Source organism: Carya illinoinensis, chromosome 15 (genome assembly GCF_018687715.1).
Source record: "Carya illinoinensis cultivar Pawnee chromosome 15, C.illinoinensisPawnee_v1, whole genome shotgun sequence".
Taxonomy (NCBI): Eukaryota; Viridiplantae; Streptophyta; class Magnoliopsida; order Fagales; family Juglandaceae; genus Carya; species Carya illinoinensis.
In genome coordinates, this window is record NC_056766.1 from 3474780 (window position 1) to 3499193 (window position 24414).

Here is a 24414-nt window from a genome sequence, read left to right on the forward strand (position 1 = left end):
TCCAGATCACCATGTAAGAAAGCTGTCTTTACATCAAGCTGTGCTAACTCAAGATCATATTGTGCAACTAAAGCTAGCAATATCCGAATGGATGAATGCTTCACAACAGGAGAGAATACTTCACTGTAGTCAATTCCCTCTGTCTGAGCGTAGCCCTTGGCTACCAACCTAGCTTTGTATCGCACTCCATTTTTAGCAGCTTGATCATCTTTCTGATTGAAGATCCACTTACAACCAATTGTCTTATTTCCTTTTGGAAGCGGCACAAGCTCCCAAGTCTGGTTCTGGTGAAGAGACTGCATCTCTTCATTCATCGCCTTTGTCCATTCAACTTGTTCACTGGACTGTATGGCTTCTCTGTAAGTGGTTGGGATCTCACCCCCTTCAGCTGGTAATGCATATGTCACATAGTCTGCATAACGTATCGGTACACGTTTCTCTCGTCTCGGTCTGTTGGTTGCTATTGACTCGGGTTGACTTGGAGGTACTGTGACTGGATTATCAACCTCATCTTGTCCATGCTTTCCCAACTTCTTTGAAATAAACTTCACACTCTGTGAATCATCTGATGTTTCGCCATCACTGCTGCCTTCACTGGAATCTTTATGCTTATGTGACTTAAGCATCTCAGACTCGTTGAATGTTATATCTCTACTGATGACCACCTTTTTGGAGTTTATGCACCAGAGTCTATACCCTTTTACACTAGTACTAAAGCCCAAGAATTTTGCTTTCTTGGCTCTAGGATCAAGCTTACTTTTTTTAGCATGATAGTAAGCAGGACATCCGAAAATGTGTAAAAAGTCATAATCAGTAGCATGTTTACCTCTCCACATTTCAATGGGTGTCTTCCCATTATTGGCAGCTGCTGGTAGTCGGTTGATGAGGTGGCAGGCATATGTCACAGCTTCAGCCCAAAATTTCTTACTGAATCCAGCATTCAGCAACATACATCGCACTTTCTCTAATAAAGTACGATTCATTCGTTCTGCCACACCGTTTTGCTACGGTGTACCTCGTACCGTGAAATGTCTGACAATTCCCTCTCTCCGGCATACTTCCATGAAGGGGTCTGAAGTGTACTCACCTCCATTATCAGATCTGAGCCGCTTGATCTTCCTGCCGGTCTGAGTCTCAACCATTTTCTTCCAATCAAGGAAGATTTTCAGCACTTCATCTTTATTCTTCATCGTATTCACCCACACACGACGAGAATAATCATCAACAAAAGTTACAAACCAATGTTTACCTCCCAAAGATGCATTTTAGGTAGGTCCCCAAACATCGGAATGCACATAGTCAAGTATTCCCTATGTATTGTGTACTACAGTTCCAAACTTGATCCTCCTCTGCTTTCCCAATACACAGTGCTCACAGAAAGACAGTTTACATGTCTTGGCACCTTTGAGTAAGCCTTGCTTTACCAGTGTTTGCAAAGCTTTTTCTCCGGCGTGTCCCATACGCATATGCCAAAGACTGGTGGTGTCGACATTAGTCTCATCTAGCTTCTCACAGCATGTGGAAGCTCTTCCATCAACAGTACTTCCTTGCAAGAAGTACAAGTTTCCTCGCCTTAAAGCCTTCATTGCCACTTGAACTCCCATTAGTACTTTGAGAGTTCCGTCTTCAATGGTGATTCTGAATCCTTTTGAATCCAAAGATCCCAGCGAGATGAGATTCTTCTGCAAGTCCGGAATGTACCGAACTTCTGTCAGAGTCTTGACGCTGCCATCGTGGAGCTTTAACCGAATGCTACCTATTTCCTGAGTCTTACAGGCATTGTCATTGCTCATAAGTACTGCTCCACCCTCAATCTTTGTGAAGTCAGTAAACCAATCCCGATTGTGACACATGCCGATTGTGACACATGTGATAGGTACATCCGGAATCCATAATCCATAATCCATTCATCGGAATGACAAATGGATAATGAACTTGTCAAGGCAAAATCTGAATCATCATCTAAGTCCACGACATTGGCTGTGGTGGGTTGATTCTGCTGTTGTCCCTTCAGCTTGGGACAATCCTTTTTCCAGTGTCCTTTGTTACGACAAAAGGAACACTCGTCTCTGGTGAGCTTTCTTCTGACTGATGAACCACGTGATGTGGCCCGGGTTTTCGATTGAAAACATTTCTTCTTTCCGGGATACCTTGACTGTGGTCTCCCTCTTGTTGTTAGCGCTTCACTTGATGTATCTTGTTGTACCTGCTTATCATTTTTCTGGTACTCATTGCTAATTAAAGAACTAGATACATCTTCAAAACTAATCTTTTCATTCCCATACAGTAGAGTAGTAATTAAATGCTCATATGTATCATGCAAGGAATTTAACAAAAGTAAACTTTATCTCTATCTTGGATTTCAACATCCATGTTTAACAAATCAGCAAGAATTTGGTTATAACTATTCAGATGTTCAGACATAGAAATACCTTCACGAAATTGGAATCTGAAGAGTTTTTTCTTCAAGTGCAAACGGCTCTCAATACTCTTCTTCATGAATTTATCCTCTAATTTCTACCAAACTTTCTTAGCATTTGTCTCTCTCATGACAAAATACTTATGCTCTTTGGTAAGACATAATCGGATTGTACTACAAGCTTGGGTATTATGATTCCTCCAATCCTGATCAGTCATATCATCTGGTCTATCGTCCAACGCAATATCCAACTCTTGTTGGATCAAAACGTCCATCACTTCACACTGCCACATGCCGAAGTTTTTTGTTCCATCGAACTTCTCAACTTCAAACTTGGCATTTGACACTGTGGACCGACGCCCAGAGCTACTGGCATTTTCAGACCTCCTATCTCTTCCAGATCTTTCCATTTGAATTTAGAAAATTTAGACACAAAATTTCAAAATTCTAACCGTACGGATGAGTCTGGAATGATCCAAATAGTTGAAAAGCGCTATTTGATCGTTGAAATCGGATTCCAAATGGCTTAGATCAAGCCGAAAATGGATCTGGAAAACAAGCGGTCCTAATCATCTGGCGCGTGAGTTGCACGCGCGGCAGTAGTGCGAGTGGGAGCGCGTGGGCGCTTGTAGTTCACGCGTCTTTCTCCATCTAGGGCGCGTGGGGCGCGTGAGGTGCGTGTACGTCAAGCGTCGTCAACCTCCGGGCGCGTGTCTGCTCGTGGAGGCGCGTGGAGCGTGAGTTTCAGTCGTCTTCAATCTCTAGATGCGCGTCTGGCGCGTGGATGCAAGCTCCGATCTTCTAGGGGCGCCTGTGGACTCCTCCGACCTCTGTTTTCGATTCCGTTTGCGGCAACGGATTCGTCTCGACGCGAGGAACACCCTGGAGTTGTCAAAAGTTGATTTCAATCAACGTGATTTTTTGGACAGGGCGAACTAGAGCTCTGATACCAATTGTTGCGCCCTCCGGCCTGTCCAAAATCACACAAGACGATATTTAAGTGGTTCAGCAAATTGCCTACGTCCACTGGAGCCTCTTTTACTGAATTTATACGAGATTTAGAAAACTCTACAAATTCTCTCTCTCACTACTCTCTTTCTCTCTAATTTTCCCCACACCCCTATTTGCCCACCTGAGCTCTCCTATTTATAGGAGAGAGCAGCCTACAATCTCTGCGTTAGGTGTAGCAATTTGTGACCTTGCTGCAGAGATTTGTGTTGGTGCCTAATATAACAAAAGAGAGAACGGTGGTGTGCGCCTAATACAAACAAGGAACAAAATGGTGTTGAGCTTAAGGGGTTTGGTGAAAGAGTTTAGTTTCACATTTAGGGTGGTTCAACAGTTATAAGTACATGAGATACTATTGATGCCGAGAGTAGAGACCATATGGATTACGCATGCATGCATGCACGTGAAGCTCTCATAGGCAAATCACAAGTCATAAGAAACAAGCTGGATGGGTCATGATCATGAATATTAATGGTGGCTCGCGCGTATCCATCAAACCTATATATAGTTGCTAAATCGTTGCCAAAACAGGAATTCACAATATCATAGGAAACAAGCTGGATGGTTACAATGACCTCCATTGACTTGTGTTAAGGAAGAGGACAAGGCCACACAAGGCATGGCAGCGTGCAAAGGAGAGGTACCGATCCAGTCAGCACTACACACAAAGCTAAGCACAGCAGAACAATGGAGAAATCTCTAGAAACATGAATTCCTCTATGGTGGGACAGGTGTCAATAAATCCTGCAATCTTGTAAAACCGTAACTCTCTTTCTTTCTCTATATATACATGTAAATGGGCACTGAAATCTGAAAAAAAAAAAAAAAAAAAACAGAGTATATGAAAATACAATTTCCTTTACACATTCTGTCGAGCAGCCATTGTGCACTCAGGGTCTCTTGATTGAATAACATGGAAGAGAACTAAGCCCAGACTAGCAAAAAGCTAGAAGAAACAATAAACGCGAAAGCAAATGATTCAAGAAAAGGTGTCGTATACAAAGCCAAAAGAAGGAAAGAAGAAAAACTTTATAATTTTGGATAAGGAAAGGATTCCCCATTATGATGGACTCACATAGAAAACCTGCACTGAAACGGAAAATTCCGTGCATAAGAGGAACACAGACTTCCATATTAGCAAATAGCCACATTTATAAGCGGCCCTACTACTTTTCCTTCATTAATTTACCATAGGTTCCTCGAGAACTTTAAATATTCCATTCTCCTCTGAATTAAAGAAAGAAATACGTAGCTTTATTTATCAATTTAGTGAATATTCCATTATCCCCCATTTAGTGACCGTAAAAAGCAGATGTTTATCTGGAGAATCAAAGTATGTACCATCAATCCATCCTGACCTGCCAGTTTTGTAAGTTGGGATAGTGAGTTGAGATAAAAGTTAAATAAAATATTATTTTTTTAATTAAAAATAATAGTTGTGAGTGTGTAAGTATCACGCAATCAATTTAAAAAATAAATAAATACGAGACACAACTCATGTACATTGTTTAATTATTTAACAATGGATTCTATTTTTGTAATTTATATACATTAGTATGAGACACAACTCATGTACATTTTAATTTATATATTTTTAATTTACATACGTATTGGATGGGGCCTCATATTTATGTCTATAATAGTTTTCTGAAATAAAATTAATAAAATTAATAGATGTGTATTTATAAAACATTTTAATCATTATGTTTTGCGTCATATTTCTAGTATAGTACTCAAGTCTCCTAATTAACACCCCAACGAATTGACTGAACAATAAAAAATAAAACCATTAATTATAAATATAAAACCTGATTCAAAACATACGTTCTAATTACTTATTACCTTTTTTTATTGGCTTTAAGTTTTGAACTGCATGTTTTATACCGTTTATTCATTTCACTTTTTATTACTTTATTCATTTCACTTTTTCTCCCCTTTTCGGTTTGAATGCCCCTTTAATTTACACATCGTTTCTTCACTGTCCTTTTTTAGTTTTTACGCTTCTTTAGGAAAACAAGGTTATTTTTTCTTCTTGATTTTGTTGCCTCTGTTTTCGGTGTCATCGTGTGGCTATTGTTTTCTTTCTAATTTTGTTCCCATCAATTTTAACGCTTTTTTAGGGAAACATGGTTAACATACGTTCGAATGTTGGTTAATTTGTCTTTCAAATTTAGTTACGGTTTAAACAAACCGTCACTAAAGTTTATATTTAGTTACGGTTTACCAACCGTCATAAATTCTAAACCGATACAAAAACTCAAATATATTGTAGTACATATAGGTAAGTAACGCACTGAAAAATAATATATATACACACTTGTGAAAACCAATTTTATATCTTAACTGTTAATTCTTTTTCTTCTAGGAAAGAGAAAATAATTAGATTTTTTCTTCTTTTGTCTTCGAGTTTCCAATATTCTACTTCTGTAATTGAGGTTTTAATTATTATTCTACTTTTCCATGTTTAAACATATATGTTTGGATAAAAAAATAATTTTTTTTTCTACAAAGTAGAAAATTTTTCATATTGAAACATTAAGATACATATAATTTACCAAAACATAAATCACGAATAAAAACTTATGACATACATTTACACGAATACTCAAAAAGCGCACACCTAATTAGATACATGAACGAATTGCTCACTGATACAAAAGCACACCAATACAAAAGCACGCAATATAGCAACAAAGCACATGAGTTAACAATACTTTAGCATACAGAAAGATCTGTTAACATCCTAACTTGCAAGGATCGAGACTAAAATCTCCATTTAGTCGATGGGCATATTTGAATCCAATCCAAGCAATGGAGCTAGGCCAGCTTATGGAAAGTGGCCAATAGACTCAAGATAGAAAAGACGATGACAAGAAAAGATGATGACAGCACAAAAAAGATGATCTAGAAAAGCTGGAAGGATTTGGAAAGAGAAAGACAGAAAGAAACATGGTGGGGAGTGAGGGGCAGGGAAATAAGTGGATGCAACGGATAGTAGCAATATTGGATCATCCTAACAGTCAAAGATTGAGCCTGTGTTAACCCCTAAGGATTATGGATTATCTGCCATCATCTATTGGTTTTAGTGTTTCATTTCCCATGCTATCAATGGTACCTGTCGAACAATAGCCAGTGCTAACATCAATACTTAAAGATTGCATGGACGTGCTAACTAAGCAGTTGCTCAATCTCTTCTCTGTTGTGATTAGCTTTTATCCTTGATTACTTTTCCTTAATTCTCAATCCATCTAGTTCCACTGCCACTTCCTTCATAGTAGGCCTATTATCTCCTTTAACACTAAGGCTTCTTTTTGCAACATCAGCAACTTTTTTTAGTTCTTCAGCATTACTCCCATTGTAGATGTGATCATCAAGAATTTCCAATAGGCGATCCTCTTCTAGCATAGAAACAAAGTATGTCGCCAAATTTCTCTCACTTTCAGGCCTAAGGAAAGAAATTACTTTCTTACCTGTTAATACTTCAGCTAAAACAACACCAAAACTATAGACGTCACTTTTTTCCGTTAGATGACTTGTAAGTAAGTATTCTGGATCCAAGTACCCACATGTTCCTTGCACCAACGTAGTTAATTCATGTGCTTGATCCAGAGGAACGAGTCTTGAAGCTCCAAAGTCTGATACTTTTGCTGTGTGGTTACCATCCAAAAGTATATTTGCAGTTTTCACATCTCTATGTATAATTGGCATAGACGCTTCATAATGTAAGTATGCAAGGGCTCCTGCAGTTTCTGTAGCTATCTTCAGACGCTTGTCCCATGAGAGTAAGGAAGACCGGCTTTTATCATGAATATGGTCAGAAAGTGTCCCATTTGTGATGAACTCATAGACTAATAAGGGAACTTCTGTTTCCAACAACAACCTAACAATTTGACAACATTCCGGTGGTTGATTTTAGTAAGCAGAACTACCTCGTTTATGAATTGCTCTATCTGACTTTGATCACCAATTTTTGACTTTTTAATTGCAACCACTTTGTTATCTGGCAACACTCCTTTGTAAACAGTTCCGTAGCCTCCTTGACCAAGGATTTTACTTTTGTTGTAATTGTCTGTTGCCTTTTCAAGTTCTTCTGCACTATAGATTTTTGCTGTATCCATAGATCCTGTGTGATTTCGGAGTCGTTGTTGTAACAATAAGCCACCATTTTGCTGGAACCACTTCTCTTTGAGTTTAATGAGTTTTCTTTTCTTGAGTGCCCAATATACCCAGAAAGTTCCCACAAGGAGCACTAAGAGGCTTATGCTGACACCTGTATTTGCATATTCAAAGTTATAACATGCATTTCGGCCAATTAGACAGTTTCGTATCTCTATCGAGAAGGTTACGAACCTAATATGTATTATATTAAGATGAGTCAACCAAGATTTGAAATACAATGTTTGTCAGGCAAATGATCGACAGCAGTAGTTTTCAAAGTAAAATTCAGTGAGGTTGGGAAATAAATTCTTATAAATGTACGTACGTACGTACCCAATGCAATGCTGATGATCTTATTATTAGATTGGCCAAGTACTATAGGCCTGCAATCTGTTCCGTCTTTCCTCCCATCGCCTTCGTATCCCTTGGGACAAGTACATTTGTAATTTCCATCAGTGTTGGTGCATGTTGCATTTGCATTGCAAGGTTTCCAAAGACCCATGCACTCATCAATATCTGAAACACAATATATATATATATATATAGCCGGCCGTCACAAGAAATTTCAATGTTTCCATACGAACTTTAAAATAATAATAATAATAATTATTATGGGGATGTAAAACCACTTGCAAATGTGTTGTATCAATAGATAAAGGATAGCATCACTCTAGAGCAATTAACTAATCGGCAAGCTAAACTGATCAGTCTAATTAAATTAAGTATGAGAGAAAGATGAATGCTATACATCATCCCACACCACGCACTTTATATATTAAAATATTATTTTTTTATTTTTTTATTTTTATTTCATTTTATTCTTATTAAACTAATTGAATTATTCTATTTATCATTTACACACTATATATTTATTATAGAAAAAATGAAAAAAAAATTAAAATAAGTGTGGTGTGTGAAGTGTGAAGATGACAATAAGAATTTTACTTAGAGAAATGATAGTTGCAGTCGTGAATACGCAAGCGCAATGCAATCACTTTAAAAAAATAAATAAATACGAAATTCACATGAAAAAATTTAAATTTTTAATAATAAACCGCTACTCTTTTTCAAAATGATTCCATGATATTTGGACACTCTACGACTGAATATAGCGTTACTCAATTAAGTATTAGATAAAAATGAAGGTATATATATGATCATTTACCTTGGCAACTCTCATGTTCATGATCAGGGATGTAAGGGTTCCCTAGATAACCCTCCGAGCAATTGCAACGATAACCAGGGCCGTTGGTGGAATCATAACAATAACTATGCGTTGCCTTACATGCGTAGCTTCCCTTATTTTTCTGAGCATCTTTGCATCTCTTATTTCCAATTGCCCAATCAAGCACCAGGGGTACAGAACCCCTACTCTTTAAGTTTACGAAATCTAAGGAGGAAAAATTGTATGCTTGTTCATCCACTATAAAGCCGTAACCACATGATCGATCTTTGGATTCTTTGCCAACAGGTAAGGTATCGTTGCTCACTCTCCGAACATTCAAAATATACCCCGTTGCTCCTTTTGGGATAGAAGTCTGGCAGCAACCAATGCCAGAGCAAGACCCGTTAACCACGGTGAGATTTTGGTCACAGAGTGATAAGCATCCAGTGGTGAAGCCCTTTCGTCCCTGATCTGAACCTTGAATATACGTATAAACATCACAACCAACAGCAGTGATCTTGTTCCTCGTTTCTGAGATGCGAAAACTTGACAAATTAAGCAAGGCAGAGATGCCTGTGTAGTCCACAGTTGATCTGGGGATGCAAGCAATATACGCTGATGAACCTTTGGAACCGCAAGGACGGGAATCTGGGTTTTCTAAGTTGCCAGTTGAAGCCTGGGAGCCAGCTTCGAGGAAATCGTACCCATTGTCTGAACGGTGGCGGCCTTTGCAAAGGAGGGCTACGTCGTTTGAGACTCGCAGTTCCCCATTTAGTACTGATATGTCCTCAACAGCTATATCACGGTCCAGAAATGGTATTGCAGGATGGAACGTGTGGTTACACGTGATGAGAAAAGGTTTGTCAAGGGAACAGCCCTCGCTTGTTCCAAATGGGTAGGGGATTTTAATATTTCCACACATACGGTCGCAGATTGATGAGTTTGGAATAGATGCTGCTGTGGCTGCTAAAATTATGAGCCCGAGTAGCAGTTGTTGCAGAAGTTTTCCAACCATAACATCCATGGCTTTCCTTTCCCCCTGCACTCTGCTTTCTTTGTGCTGCAGACAGCTTTAAATGGCCTCTGCTCTGTAGAAGTCAATTAGGTACGTACCTTTAGCGAGACTGATTAGGATGAGTTAGAATTTTCATTCAACACAAAACAGCAAGAAATATGTATCAATACAAGCAGCTTGAGTTTTCTTTATATGGTTCGTTAAGCAACATATAAATATAGCAAACAGGTCATGTACGTTAATCCATAAAACCAGAACAACCCATTCACTGACACCAAATGAGAGTATATAACACATTAACAGTACAACACATAACTTGAGTATAGTATGCAGCACCACAAACATGCAGCAACATGATTAATTGGATGGAAATTGGGAAAGAACAACCGTATGGCGTTGACAAAATGCATGCTGCTCGGGTTGTAGAAGAGAGAAACAAATAAAAACAGGCAGCTATAACCGCGTGTAGAATGTACCAACAAAAACAAATTATAGGATTTAAGCCACGTTAGACACAGAGAAGGGAATTCCAGCCAAAAACTCAAGGGAACACTGCTCCGAATAGAGTTTTAATTAGCCTTTAGGTTTGTTATTTTTATATCCATTTTCAGGGAAGTAAAAGTCATTTTCTTTCTTGAGCAGTAAAGGGGAAAATTGCATGAGAAGAAGATAGGTTTCTTGATAGCAGATCTATGAACCTCACCTCTCCCACTTGAGCACAATAGGATCATTAGCCACTTCCTTCAGCTGCCCCGCTTTCCCTTCATTTGCTCTCTTAAGAACTTTGAAACAATCTAATCTTCTTTAAAGAAGAAAGAGATACATATATAGACTTGTCTGATCCTATATCGAACCAACTTAAGCCTTTTTCCCTTGTTGGTTCAACAAAATATGATCTCTTATTCAAAAGAAAAGTAAGAGCATCCCCATCCGGGTCTGCATATGGAAGTTTTCCCTATAATTTAGGGATTTTTTTAGGGTTTTGCAATAAAAACACCCCACATCCCGTTCCCCATTTTGCGATCTATCTTTCCGGTCTGTACAGGAAATCCCCATCTTTGGGGACCTACTGTACATCCGCATCGTGTATTTGGCTCCTGTTTCTCACCTTCCGTCCCGCGTGTTCTTCCCTCTCGCTAGGGTAAACGGTTTGCTCCTCACAGTTCAAGCACCATCGACGCACCAGTGAATCGCCGAACTTGTATGTACGGTTAGTTTTCTTTGTCTTGCTTACTCTTGATTTTCTTCGTGATTTTCTTCGTCTTGGTATCGAGGCAGTAGTTTGAATTGAAGGCTGGATTTATTTTATATCTGGAGTTCCAAAGGAATTTTGTCTTGGGCTCAATGTGTTCAACTTTGGATTGAAGATCTGGGGTTTTCTTATGAAACCCGGGTTCCCAAAAAATAAGGGGTTATACGAAAATTGGGGATGTGTGGGAATTCTGTGTTGGGATTTAGGAAATTTTACGATTCATACTCGATTAAATACCTAAGTTCTGAAAATATCTATCTATATTTATTGGGGCAAAAGATAGCTTGAATCTGAGCTTTGAAGACCATTTCTGAAAATATCGAAGAAATATCGAAGAAATTTTAATGGGGCAAAAAATACCCCATAAAATGATCAAAATCATTATTCCGATTCTGTGAATTCCATTCTCTCTCTCGGTGGCTGAATTTTCGAGCTTGGAGCTTACTAGCTTACGAAAGACTCTGCTTTGTGGCTTTGTCAATTTTTTTCTTAATCCTGTTTCATTGATTTATTTTCCTGGTTTTTCCTGGGTTATGAATTGTGAAATTCCCAATGTACCCCTGTAAAACCACGAAATTGTCTACCAATTTCCTTGAACAAATTAGTTAGATCTTAATTATAAAGATTATGTAATGAATCAAAATACTTTAAAATAAATAATCAAACTTGCAAGACACAACGATTGGTTACGAAGGGAAACCCTTTAAAGAACTCTTTAAAGGTAAAACCCTACGGGGCAGCCAAACCCAGGAAAGTCAATCTCATTATTTGAAGAACAATTACAAGTAATAATCAATTACAAACCCTTTGCAATTCGACTCTCTTACTTGCCTAGACAAACGACCCGTTTGTCTTCTACCACGGTAGCAGCCAGAACCTCTGGTGATCTTCAAATGTTGACCTCCCTTCTGGAACTCCAAAGGCTGAAACTCAATCGATGTTGCTTCCCACTCAAGAAGATATGAAAAATCCCATGAAAATTCTCAAGTGAATTTTCTCTCATAAACACACAGAATATCCTCTGTAAAATTCGTGGCTTGAAGTCCTTAAAGAGATACAAAACCGAGTCCCCTTTAAATAGAAGATCTGAAAAGAGTTCTAGTTGCAGTAGGACTCTGCTGACGGTTAGCAACAGACGCGAAAACGCGTCCCGACGGACTGCTAACACTTCGGGATAACTTCTTCTGATATAGACTGAATTCTGTTCCAATTTCTTCTAGATAATTGTACTGCTAACAGAACTCGATTTTGACTTCAGGAACTTATCTAAACAACTCCTAATATTTCTAGATAGACTTAACATTGTTTAGACATAAATCAATAATTATTTTTACATTCATCCAACAATAATAAATAATATGATAAGATAAGCCTTATCATTTACTCATCTAATCCTAGCCAACTTTTTTGCCTTTACAATCTCCCCCTTTGGCGGATTGATGACGAAACCAGTTTGATGAATGTAGATTTCCTGAAAATATGTCAACTATCAAATCACAAAAAAGTATAGAATATTATAAAGAGTTGTGATTTAATAAAACCAGAATGGTCAGTTAGCTTAATCAAAATACATGCCCAATTGTATCTGCATTACAGTCCCAAAAAAAAATAACATGATAAGTTTTTCAAATGTACTCCCCCTTAGATGCTGCTGCTCCCCCTCAAACGTTTCTCCCCCTTTTTGTCAACAATCAGCCATGGAGGGCTATACTTCCTCGTCAGAATCTGCTACGCTTGCCATAATGTGTTGGACATCCAAGGACAGTTGAACTAGTCGATCATTTGCTTGTACACAATCAGAGCGTACTGCAGCCAATTGTTGCTCCAACTTGGACTGACTGGCCTCCCACTTGGCTGTAAAGCTATCCATCTTCTGAGATAACAAGGTGAGTTGCTCAAGTAGTTGTGAGGTGGGGATGGATGGTTCAGGTGGAGAGGATGCTGACTCAGTAGTAAGGGGGCGCTTCTTAGTGATGACAGCTGCTGATTTAACCACGGTTAAGGCAGAAATAGGCCCTGGCAGCTTCATGGTGGGTTCATTCGCTCGAAGGGGCACTTTTGCAATCATGGCCAATTTTGTAATTAGACTTCCAAAGGGGAGATTTAACTCTTTTTCCACATGGGAGCGATGAATAATATCAATGACATGTCGTGGAAAATCAATAGACACACCAGTAGCAAGAGCATACATAAAATAAGCTCTTTCTAGAGAAATTTCAGTGTGACGACTAATGGGCCAGAGATTGGTCAAGACAATTTTGGCCAGAAGCCGATACTGAGGAAGCATATTGTGAAGGGGTAGTCTGTGTGTCTTGGCAGTCCATTTGGGGCCAGTGACACCAACAAATAGATTGCGCATTGCAGTCTTGGTTGGGGCTCCCATGCCCTTATATGGATATAGAGGGGATTCAACCTCAGGAAGAGTAAATAGATTGCGGAGAATAGCAGGAGATACCTCAATCTGAATCCCACGAATAGTAGAGATGATGCTATGATCATCTAAATTGAAGTGGGCTATATTTGAATAAAATTCCCGGACCACCTCAACACAAGGTGTAGGAAGGGCATGAGTGAGCTTCTCCCAACCTCTTTCAATGAATATTTGGCGGATAATTTGGAAGTCATCCGAAGGAAAATCATGGATGCTTACCTCCCGCTCACCCAAGACGGGTCTCTTGGAAAAGGTATTCCTATAGGCATTTTCGGCTTCAATGGAGGTGAAGCGATCAGTAGGTGCTTCTGTGGGCACAGGCATCGATGGTGATGGAGATGGAGGAGGGGCAGAAGTGTCGCCTAATTGCATGGGTTCAAGTGATGGGACATCCTCACTTGAAGAGTGCTCGGATGGCACCGGAGTAGTGAACTTTTTGCGTTTTGCCCTTTCTTTGAATCTCATCTGAAATAGTACAAGAATCAGGTTTAGAAAGATAATTCTCAAACCTTATAGAGGATAAGAATAGATAAGACAAAAAAATGTGATATTAAAAGGTGGGTTGGTGTTTTTTTTTTTTTGTTTTTATAAGCTTGAACGTTGAGAACAACCCAAACACAATATGTGCAGAAAACCTTACTATGTATAGATAAGAAAGAGCCATCCTAACAAGTGCCCAAAACAAAAGAGAGGTGAGTCAGGAAAAAACACAAACACTTGGTGTGCACCCGTGGGAGAAAAAAACAGAGAATCCGTGTGTAATAGAGATTTGTCCTCAATACATGCATAGAATGAGAAGAATCAATACACACAACCTAATTCCGAGTAGTGTAGCTCAATCCAACAACCAAGATAAAAAAAAATAAAACCCTTCACCGAAACTGTAGATATCAACAAAAACCGAAACTTGAGAGAAGAAAAGAATAAAAAAAAACAGAGGATCCGAAAATACTTACCTTGAAGATGGAAGGATGGAGAAATGAGAGTGGAAAGAGCACCGTGTATGGAGGATTAGGGGGAAGGAAGCAAGCTGCTGTGAAAATGGGTAAGGGGAGGCTTATGAGAATCGGGCTGAGTGTAGGAAACAAAGGCCAAGAGGTATGCTTAAGTGTTTTAAAAGAAGACCCTCCCCGTGCACGTGCTGGACCAAAGAGTCCTATTAGGACTTCTACACTTAGGCATAAAAGACCCGATACATGTATGCAACACACTGGGAACCCCCCTTTTTTTTTTTTTTTTTTTTTTTTAAACAGAACAAAGCAATGAAAAAACAAACTAAAAAAATTTTTTTTTTTAGAAAAAGATTTGTTTTTTTTTTTTTTTTTTTTTTGGTTTTAAAAGGAACATGCCTAAAATCATCTTAGTTTGATCAAGTCAGACTATACCAAAAAAAATCAATAATCCTTAGCCCACTCATGTTTGTAACAGTCTCTTTGTGGATGTTCACTCCTCATAGAATCAGTAATGCCAAAGTTCAGGTGAGTGTGTGAGTGAGTATACTTATATCATAGCATGTTATGAGCTTTCACCCTCTTTTTTTTTTTGTTTATTGCTCTCTTTTGTGTTATATTTTTGATACCTTTGTTCAAAGAAAGGTAATATATTTTTTTATAAAGATGCTCACTAGAGTTTGTTTCTTGACCTTAAAAGTCAAACTTTATGCTAGGGCCTAGATACATATGCATCTCCTCCAAACACTAGTTTGTACACCACCTTTGTTCATGTTGGTTGCTCATCTTTTTCCACAATGATTGGAGCAACGATTTTTTCTGTAAGAACTCAAGGTGATAGATCCGTGTAGGGTGTTTGTCTTTTTCCGCAATGAATAAACACCGACTTTTGCTATATGGATCACTCTTTGTGTTTGGCAAGAAGATAGCTCTTTAAAGAAGTACTAGGTTCAACTAGTATTAGTCAATTCAAGGCATGAACTCCCTCTTGATGAGCATCCCCTTTTTTTTTAAAAAAAAAGAATGCTTACATATAGGTTCCTCACAGTGCATAAAGATGAACTTTGCCAAAAAGACCTATAGGGTTAGTACACTTAAAGAGAGCTGCACAAAGAGGAGTAACACATAAGATCAGAAAAATTTTTTTTTAAAGCAATTCCATACATGCTCAACCTGTGATGTAATAAACATGTACCTTAAAGAAAATACCCAACCCAGTTTTTTATAAGATTTTTTTTTTTTAAAACAGGAAAAAAAAAACTGAAACATTTATGCTTTTAAAGAAAGGGAAAACAAAAAAAACTGGAAAAAAGATCCTAAACTAGTAGGATAGGAAACTCTCACTTGGGATCACATATACCAATGGCTTTTCGTAAAAACTCAAATCTAAGACCATCCAAAGGTTTAGTAAACAAGTCAGCCAGTTGATGTTCAGTAGGCACATGTTCCATGGATATAATTTTAGACTCAACCAAGTCTCTTATAAAATGATGTCGAATATCAATGTGCTTGGTCCGAGAATGCTGGACAGGATTTTTGGAAATACTTATAGCACTTGAATTATCACAATATATTGTCATGGTGTCTTGAGAAAAACCATAATCATCAAGCATTTTTTTCATCCATAATAGCTGAGTACAACAACTCCCTGCAGCTATGTATTCAGCTTCAGCAGTGGATAAAGAAATATAATTTTGCTTTTTACTCATCCAAGCTACAAGATTTCCACCTATATAAAAACACCCACCCGTAGTACTCTTCCTATCATCAGCATTCCCAGCCCAATCAGCATCCGAATAGCCAACAAGTGTAAGATTAGTGTCTTTTGAGTACCATATCCCATAATCAACAGTGGCATTAAGGTATTTTATGATTCTTTTTACTGCAGTAAGATGGGATTCTTTAGGATTAGCTTGAAATCTAGCACATACACCAACACTGAAAGCTATATCAGGTCTACTTGCTGTAATATATAAAAGACTTCCTATCATGCTTCTATAGAGAGTGGGATCAATATTTTTACCTGTGGAGTCATTGCTGATTTTCACTGAAGTGCTCATGGGAGTCCGAGCATTGCTTTTTCCTTCCATTCCAAACTTTTTAACAAGATCTCTTGCATATTTAGATTGTGAAATAAATATTCCTTCTTTACATTGTTTTACTTGAATACCCAAGAAGAAATTTAACTCACCAATCATACTCATCTCAAATTCAGATTTCATTTCATTTGCAAAATTATAAGCAAGAGATTCAAGTGTTGCTCCAAAAACAATATCATCAACATATATTTGAGCAATTAAGAGTTGTTTACCTGATCTTCTTATGAATAAGGTCCTATCAGCTTGTCCTCTAACAAAATCATGATCAAGTAAGTAGGCGGTTAACCTTTCATACCAAGCTCGAGGTGCTTGTTTCAGCCCATACAGCGCCTTCTTCAACCTGTAGACATATTCAGGGTAGAGATGGTTAACAAATCCTTTTGGTTGGTTGACATATACCTCTTCTTGTAGCACTCCATTTAGGAAGGCACTCTTGACATCCATTTGATATAATTTGAAGTCTAGATGACAGGCAAGTGCTAGTAGAATGCGAACAGATTCTAACCGGGCCACAGGAGCAAATGTTTCATCAAAATCAATCCCTTCTACTTGTGTGTAACCTTGTGCAACCAGCCTTGCTTTATTTCTCACAATAGTACCATGCTCATCGGATTTGTTCTTAAAGATCCACTTAGTCCCAATTATGTTAGAATTTTCTGGTTTAGGAACTAACTCCCATACATCATTTCTAGTAAATTGATGGAGTTCTTCATGCATGGCGTTGACCCAACTTTCATCATTTAGTGCTTCTTCGACTTTCTTGGGTTCAACCTGTGACAAATAACACACAAAAGAAACCTGATTTAGTACTCTTCTTCTAAGTCTCATACCTCCTTCTAGCTCACCGAGAATGTTTTCTTTAGGATGATTTTGAGTTATTCTTGAAGAAGGTTCTTTGATTTGTGGATTTTGTGGTGTTTCCTCTATATTATCTTCCTCATTCTGCACTTGTAAGTCTTCTCCACTGGTCTGCCACAGTTCCTTCATATTCTCAAGCTCCTTCATGGTAGTTTCTGCTGAAATGTCATCCACAACTACGTTAATTGATTCCATAACAGTTTGTGTACGTAAGTTGTAAACTCTATAAGCCTTACTATTTGAGGAATAGCCAAGAAACAATCCCTCATCACTTTTGCTTTCAAATTTATGATTGTTTTCTCTGTCTTTTAGAATATAACACTTGCTACCAAAAATTCTGAAATACTTTACCGTAGGCCTTTTATTTTTCCACAAACCGTAAGGTGTTTGATTGGTGCCGGGTCTTAGAACCACTCGATTCAAGATATGATTTGCTGTATTCACAGCTTCTCCCCAAAAATATAAAGCCATCTTCTTGTTGCTTAACATTGTTCGTGCCATTTCTTGGATTGCTCTATTTTTCCTTTCCACCACTCCATTTTGTTGTGGAGTGATAGGTGCAGAAAATTCTTGGTGTATTCCCTGTTCATCACAAAAAGAAGTAAAATTAGTATTCTCAAATTCTCGACCATGATCACTGCGTATTCTAGAGATAGAAACTTCCTTCTCTATTTGTAGTTTCTTGAACATCTTTTTGGCAAGATCAAAAGCTTCAGATTTTTCTCTTAAGAGCATTATCCATGTGAACCTTGAAAAATCATCTACAATCACCATGATATACTTCTTTCCTCCAAGACTCTCAGTTTGTGTGGGACCCATCAAATCCATATGCAATAGCTCAAGAGGCCGAGAGGTAAGAATATAAGAAATCTTCTTTTGTTGGGCTCTAGTTTGCTTTCCTTCTTGGCATGCTCCACATACTATTTTCTTCACTTTTATTACCTTGGGCAGTCCATCAATAATTTTTCTTTTTGAGATTTTTGACAAATTTTTAAAATTAATATGCCCAAGGCGTTGATGCCATAATTCAGCTTCATCAAGTGTGACTCTATGACATTTCTCCAATGGTTTTGGAGAAATTCCATAACAATTGTCTGTAGTTCTAGTACCTTTTAAAACCCATTCTCCACCTTTATCATATAGGTTGCACGCATCCTTTGAAAACTGCACAGAAAAATCATTGTCACAAAACTGACTAATGCTAAGTAAATTAGCTTTCAAACCATTAACAAATAAAACATCATGCAACACAGGTAGTCCTGGTATTTCAATACTCCCTTTCCCTTCTATGACAACCTTGCTCCCATCTCCAAAAGTCACGGTGCCTCCATGAGATGCTTCAATTTTTTTAAATAAGTTTTTGGCTCCAGACATGTGCCTAGAACAGCCGCTGTCCAGGTACCACAGACAATCTTCCTTTGATTTCAGTGCTGTGTGAGCAACAAGACATATTGCATCTTTCTTTCTCACCCATTTTGTCTTGAGTATTGACTTGTGTTTTTCCTTGTTTTGAAGGCAAATATCTGCTAGTTCCCCAAGCTTAAGATTTATGAGACTGATTTGTTGACTTATGTCATCAACTTGAGTCTGTAGGCTCTTCTCTTTTCTTTTTCCTTCAGATTTCTGCACTTGATTCATGTTAAAACAATGTGGTCTTATATGACCTATTATTCCACACTTATGACATGTAGGGACAAATTTATCATGCAGATTTTTTGAATAAACTGGCTTAAGTTCAGCATGATTTGAAAAACTCTTACCTTGACTTCCTTTAACAAAAACAATACCTTTGGAGGTTGTAGCAGCAGATGATGAGGCAGATTTTTCTTTTCCTTTAGAAGTCGTGTATCCTAGACCAGTTCTGTCACTATTCATTTTTTGAAGACTCAACATTTCTTCTAATTTTTGTGTTGCTGTTTTTTCTTCAACCTTTTTCAATTCCTTTTCTAGTGCAGTATTTTGATTTTCTAACCTGGCTATTTCATTCTCAGAGACTTTTAAAGCTTCAGACAGGTTGTTTTTCTCACTTTCCATATCAGTGAACTTTTTATACAACTTCTTGTTGAGTTTCTTTAATTTAATCACTTCTTCACACACATCATTGTAAGCCTCCTGTAAACTTAGTTCTTGATCAGCCTCAACAACTGATACATTTGAATCGCTGTATTCACAACTACTTTCAGATTTTGTCAGTGTAATATCAGGAAAATCATTCACAATAGTAGAGAAAGCCATAAAAGATTTTTCATCATCAGAGGATGAATTTTCAGAATCTGAACTATTACTAAGTGTGACATTCAATGCTTTCCCTTTGTTTTTCTTGAAGTTTGGACATTCAACTCTTATATGACCATACCCAGAACATTCATGACACTGAACTTTATCTTTTTTCTCAGTTTTTTCTTTTTTCCAATTTTCAGTTTCATTTTTCTTAGCAAAAACATTTTTTCCTCGTTTTTGTTTACCACTTTCTTTATTAAACATGAACTTTCTGAATTTTCTAGCAAGTAAAGCAATCTCTTCATCGTTCAGACTTTCTTCATCAGAAATATTTTTATAGTTTTCTTCTATAGTCTTTAAAGCAATGGACTTACCTTTTCTTGTTTGAGGAAGTGAAGATTCATATGTTTGCAAAGAACCCACCAGTTCTTCTACCTTTATTGCATCCAGATCTTTACTTTCTTCAATTGCAGTAACTTTGGGTCGAAATCTTTCAGGTAAAGACCTTAGAATCTTTCTTACAACTCTTGAATCTTCCACCTTTTCTCCGAGATTGAACCTGGAATTCACAATATCATTTAGTTTAGAATAAAAATCATCAAAACTTTCCTCTTCCAGCATTTTAATCTCCTCAAATTTGGAAGTTAGCAATTGTAATTTTGAGTTCTTCACAATTTTTGTTCCTTCATGTGTAACCTCCAGGATATCCCATGCCTCTTTAGCAATCTCACACATGGAGATTCTCTTAAATTCTTCTGGAGATACAGCCATGAATATAGCATTCAGCCCCTTGCTATTCCAATTACAGTTGGTGATTTCTTCTTTTGTCCAATCATCAATATTTGTTTCTGGTCTGATCCAACCTCGTACAACCGCATTCCACACTCGCTCATCTAATGATTTGAGAAAGGCTCGCATGCGTACTTTCCAATATGCATAATTTTCACCATTGAAGTGCGGTGGGGCAGTCAATGATGACATATTGCAGGGGCACGGATCACACTCGAAAGAGTGAACCACGCTCTGATGCCAATTGAAATTCCCAATGTACCCCTGTAAAACCACGAAATTGTCTACCAATTTCCTTGAACAAATTAGTTAGATCTTAATTATAAAGATTATGTAATGAATCAAAATACTTTAAAATAAATAATCAAACTTGCAAGACACAACGATTGGTTACGAAGGGAAACCCTTTAAAGAACTCTTTAAAGGTAAAACCCTACGGGGCAGCCAAACCCAGGAAAGTCAATCTCATTATTTGAAGAACAATTACAAGTAATAATCAATTACAAACCCTTTGCAATTCGACTCTCTTACTTGCCTAGACAAACGACCCGTTTGTCTTCTACCACGGTAGCAGCCAGAACCTCTGGCGATCTTCAAATGTTGACCTCCCTTCTGGAACTCCAAAGGCTGAAACTCAATCGATGTTGCTTCCCACTCAAAGCACGATCACACTCAAGAAGATATGAAAAATCCCATGAAAATTCTCAAGTGAATTTTCTCTCATAAACACACAGAATATCCTCTGTAAAATTCGTGGCTTGAAGTCCTTAAAGAGATACAAAACCGAGTCCCCTTTAAATAGAAGATCTGAAAAGAGTTCTAGTTGCAGTAGGACTCTGCTGACGGTTAGCAACAGACGCGAAAACGCGTCCCGACGGACTGCTAACACTTCGGGATAACTTCTTCTGATATAGACTGAATTCTGTTCCAATTTCTTCTAGATAATTGTACTGCTAACAGAACTCGATTTTGACTTCAGGAACTTATCTAAACAACTCCTAATATTTCTAGATAGACTCAACATTGTTTAGACATAAATCAATAATTATTTTTACATTCATCCAACAATAATAAATAATATGATAAGATAAGCCTTATCATTTACTCATCTAATCCTAGCCAACTTTTTTGCCTTTACAAATTGCTTCCCTTCTTTCTTTGCTTGTATGCATTGTGATATGGACATGGGAGAGCACCATTCTGCGATATTTCCATGGAATATTAAGGAGTAATTATTTGTGAATGCTACCATATTTAATGGTTTTTGCTATGGATGCTCGAGAGGCTGACGCTTTCCATTCAAAGTCTCAAATATCCTAGTTTGAACCGGATGCACCAAGTTTATTATGGTTAATAGATCCCATCATAATTTCAGGATCTTTTTAATAACTAGTTTGTTCTGTCTGAAAGGGGAAGGAAAAACCATTGAAGATGAAAAAAACCATTGAAGATGGAAAAAAAAAAAAAAAAAAGTGCATACATTACACAGTGTGATATGTGCTTTCATTCAAGATGAAAAAACCAATGAAGATGAAAAAAACATCTGCCATTGAGGTTGTGATATGTGCTTAGTGCACTTTTTCAAATTCTGTGTTTGGCATTCAATTGATGTTGTCCTTAAGGTTGTGATATGGACATGGGAGAGCATCATATCTTGTTTCCTTTACTATGCTTGAAATTGTACCATTCTAAGCCTCAATTATATGTAAATATAACCTGCTTTGTTCTTTGGTTTTGTGCTATCTTGGTGGTGCTTTGTTGCTTGTGCTGCGAAAGGGCTTGGTTTGTTACACTAGCTATGAATTTGGAAATTTTCATTTTTACAGCATTGAGAATTTACATGGAGGGGGGAATATAATTAGGCTGTGTTTGGTCATTTGCAGTGTTTCGTGTCATTCGGGGGAGGGGGGAATATAATTAGGCTGTGATGATGGGGTTAATTCAGAAGTGTAATTGGGGCCCCATCGATATGGCGGGGTAATCGTTACTTGAATAGGCCAAGTTGCAGTTTGTGGTACTCTCCATAAACTGCAATTTCCATTCGGGTGAGGTTTTGCAGCCATTCGATGTTAGACTCCTAGATTACGCATGTTGTCCATATTTACACCATTCTGAGCCACATTTATTGTCTTATTCAATATGGGGAACCGGATGGGAATGCTCATATTTTTTGTTTTGTGATTTGCATGCTTTTGTTGTTGTTTGTATTCTGTTGCGATAGTTGTGTAATGTGTAAATTAAACCCCCTCGGCTGTGATGATGACAACCGCATGTTAGGATTAGGGAACCGGATGGGAATGATCCACCTTTTCATTATTTTTTTAGCGATGGATTCTCAAGACTCTGGACATATGTACTTCACCAACCTCCTTAGCCAAGATCCTCAACTCGATGCCTCTCCACCCTTACCCCCTAACGAGCCTAACGGCGTTAGAAAATCAGTGAGGGGTGCAAACTTCACCCCTGAAGAAGACAAGTTACTTGTCTCCGCATGGCTAAATTGTAGCCTTGATGCCGTTCAGGGAACAGATCAGAAACATTCCCAACTTTGGGAAAAAATCTTTGAGTACTTTCAGCAATATAAAGAAACCACAAATAAGCGGACAATAAAGTCCTTAATACATCGGTGGTCGGTTATTCAAAAGGCCACGAATAAATTTTGTGCGAAACTAGCTCAAGTTGAAGGGTGAAATCAAAGTGGCATGACTGAGCAAGATAAGGTAAAAATACCATACGCTTACTTATTTTACAAGTAAAATATTTTTTCATTTTCAGTGGTTTAACATGGATTTTATTTGTTTAAATACAAGTTTGAGAAGGCGAAGATTATGTACCAATCACTAGAGAAATGCAGTTTCCAGTTTGAGCATTGTTGGCACCTATTGAAGGACCAACCTAAGTGGATTTGGCGCGCCACAAAGGATGTGACGCCGCGAAGGAAGACGATGTCCCCGTCCCTGACCCCGACCTCAACTCGATGTTCCGCCGCTACGGAGGATCCGTTTTTTGATCTCGAGACGGAGACTGTGATAGAAAATGAAGTTGCTAAATTGGACCGACCAATGGGCAGGAAAGCTGAAAAAGGGAAACGAAAGGCCCAAGGCAAGCACGCAGAGGAAAATTTCCAACTTAGAAAGATGAAGTATACTCTTTTAGAGGAGTCACGTGCTCAGGAGAAAGAGTTTTATCGCCTTAAGGCCGAAAAGATGGAGTATGACAAGGAGAAGGAGGAAAAAAAATTACGTCAAGAGGATGAAAGACTGAGGTTGGAGGCTGAGAAAGTGGAGCTTGCGAAGAAGGAATCAGATCAGCGCATTATGATGATGGATGTGAGTGTCATGCCAGAAATGCAACGGCTATATTTCCAGCAACTCCAGAGGAAAATCATGATGAGACGCAGTAATGCCCGAGATTTGGATTGATTGTAATGTAATTTTTTTATTGTACTTTTGATGATAGTTTCCTGTTATACTTTTGTGCAAGTAAATTGGATGCCATAATTTCAGAAACAATTATAAGTTATGCCAAATTTAATCCACTATTACATGAAAGAAATACGAGGCCACTGATACCGAGAAAAAAATACGTGAAATTTTATATTCAATACGTGACTTGGTTCAAAACCATTAAAAAAACGGATAAAGAATACTAAATAATAAAACATGGCCATCACGTTAGAAAATGCACTAATTAAATATAAAAAATTATTATTTTTATAATACGAATTTCGGTTTAAAAAATGTTGTATTTGATAGTCAAAACCGTAAAAAAATTTTATAGAAATTGATATTTGAAAAAAAAGATAATAAGACGAAAGAGTTAGTAGTTAAAATTGTAAATGGAAGAGAGAGAAAAAAGTAATAAAAAAAGAATAGAGAAATATTATTTAATAGAATAGAGATAGGGATAGGGAATGGGATGTGGGAGGTTTTTAGAAGATGAATAAAATTTAGGGATAAATTTGAGGAAAGGTGATTTTGAGTTAAATTATAGGGATGGGGATGAGGATCCGGATGAGGATGCTCTAAGAAGGAAGAAAGCAATGTTTTT

General features: G+C 37.7%; 1 protein-coding gene and 1 pseudogene across 1 annotated transcript; one reads left to right on the forward strand and one right to left on the reverse strand.

Annotated features, from left to right (window-relative positions):
* Positions 1–5998: 5998 nt before the first annotated feature.
* LOC122296164 lies at positions 5999–10678 on the reverse strand (annotated as a pseudogene).
* An 11563-nt stretch (positions 10679–22241) lies between these two features.
* Positions 22242–23919, forward strand: LOC122296168. The gene is made up of 2 exons (XM_043105632.1): positions 22242–23084; positions 23175–23919. The coding sequence occupies exons 1-2, from the start codon at positions 23067–23069 to the stop codon at positions 23784–23786; spliced, it is 630 nt and encodes a 209-aa protein (XP_042961566.1). The 5' UTR covers positions 22242–23066; the 3' UTR covers positions 23787–23919.
* The last annotated feature ends 495 nt before the right edge of the window (positions 23920–24414 follow it).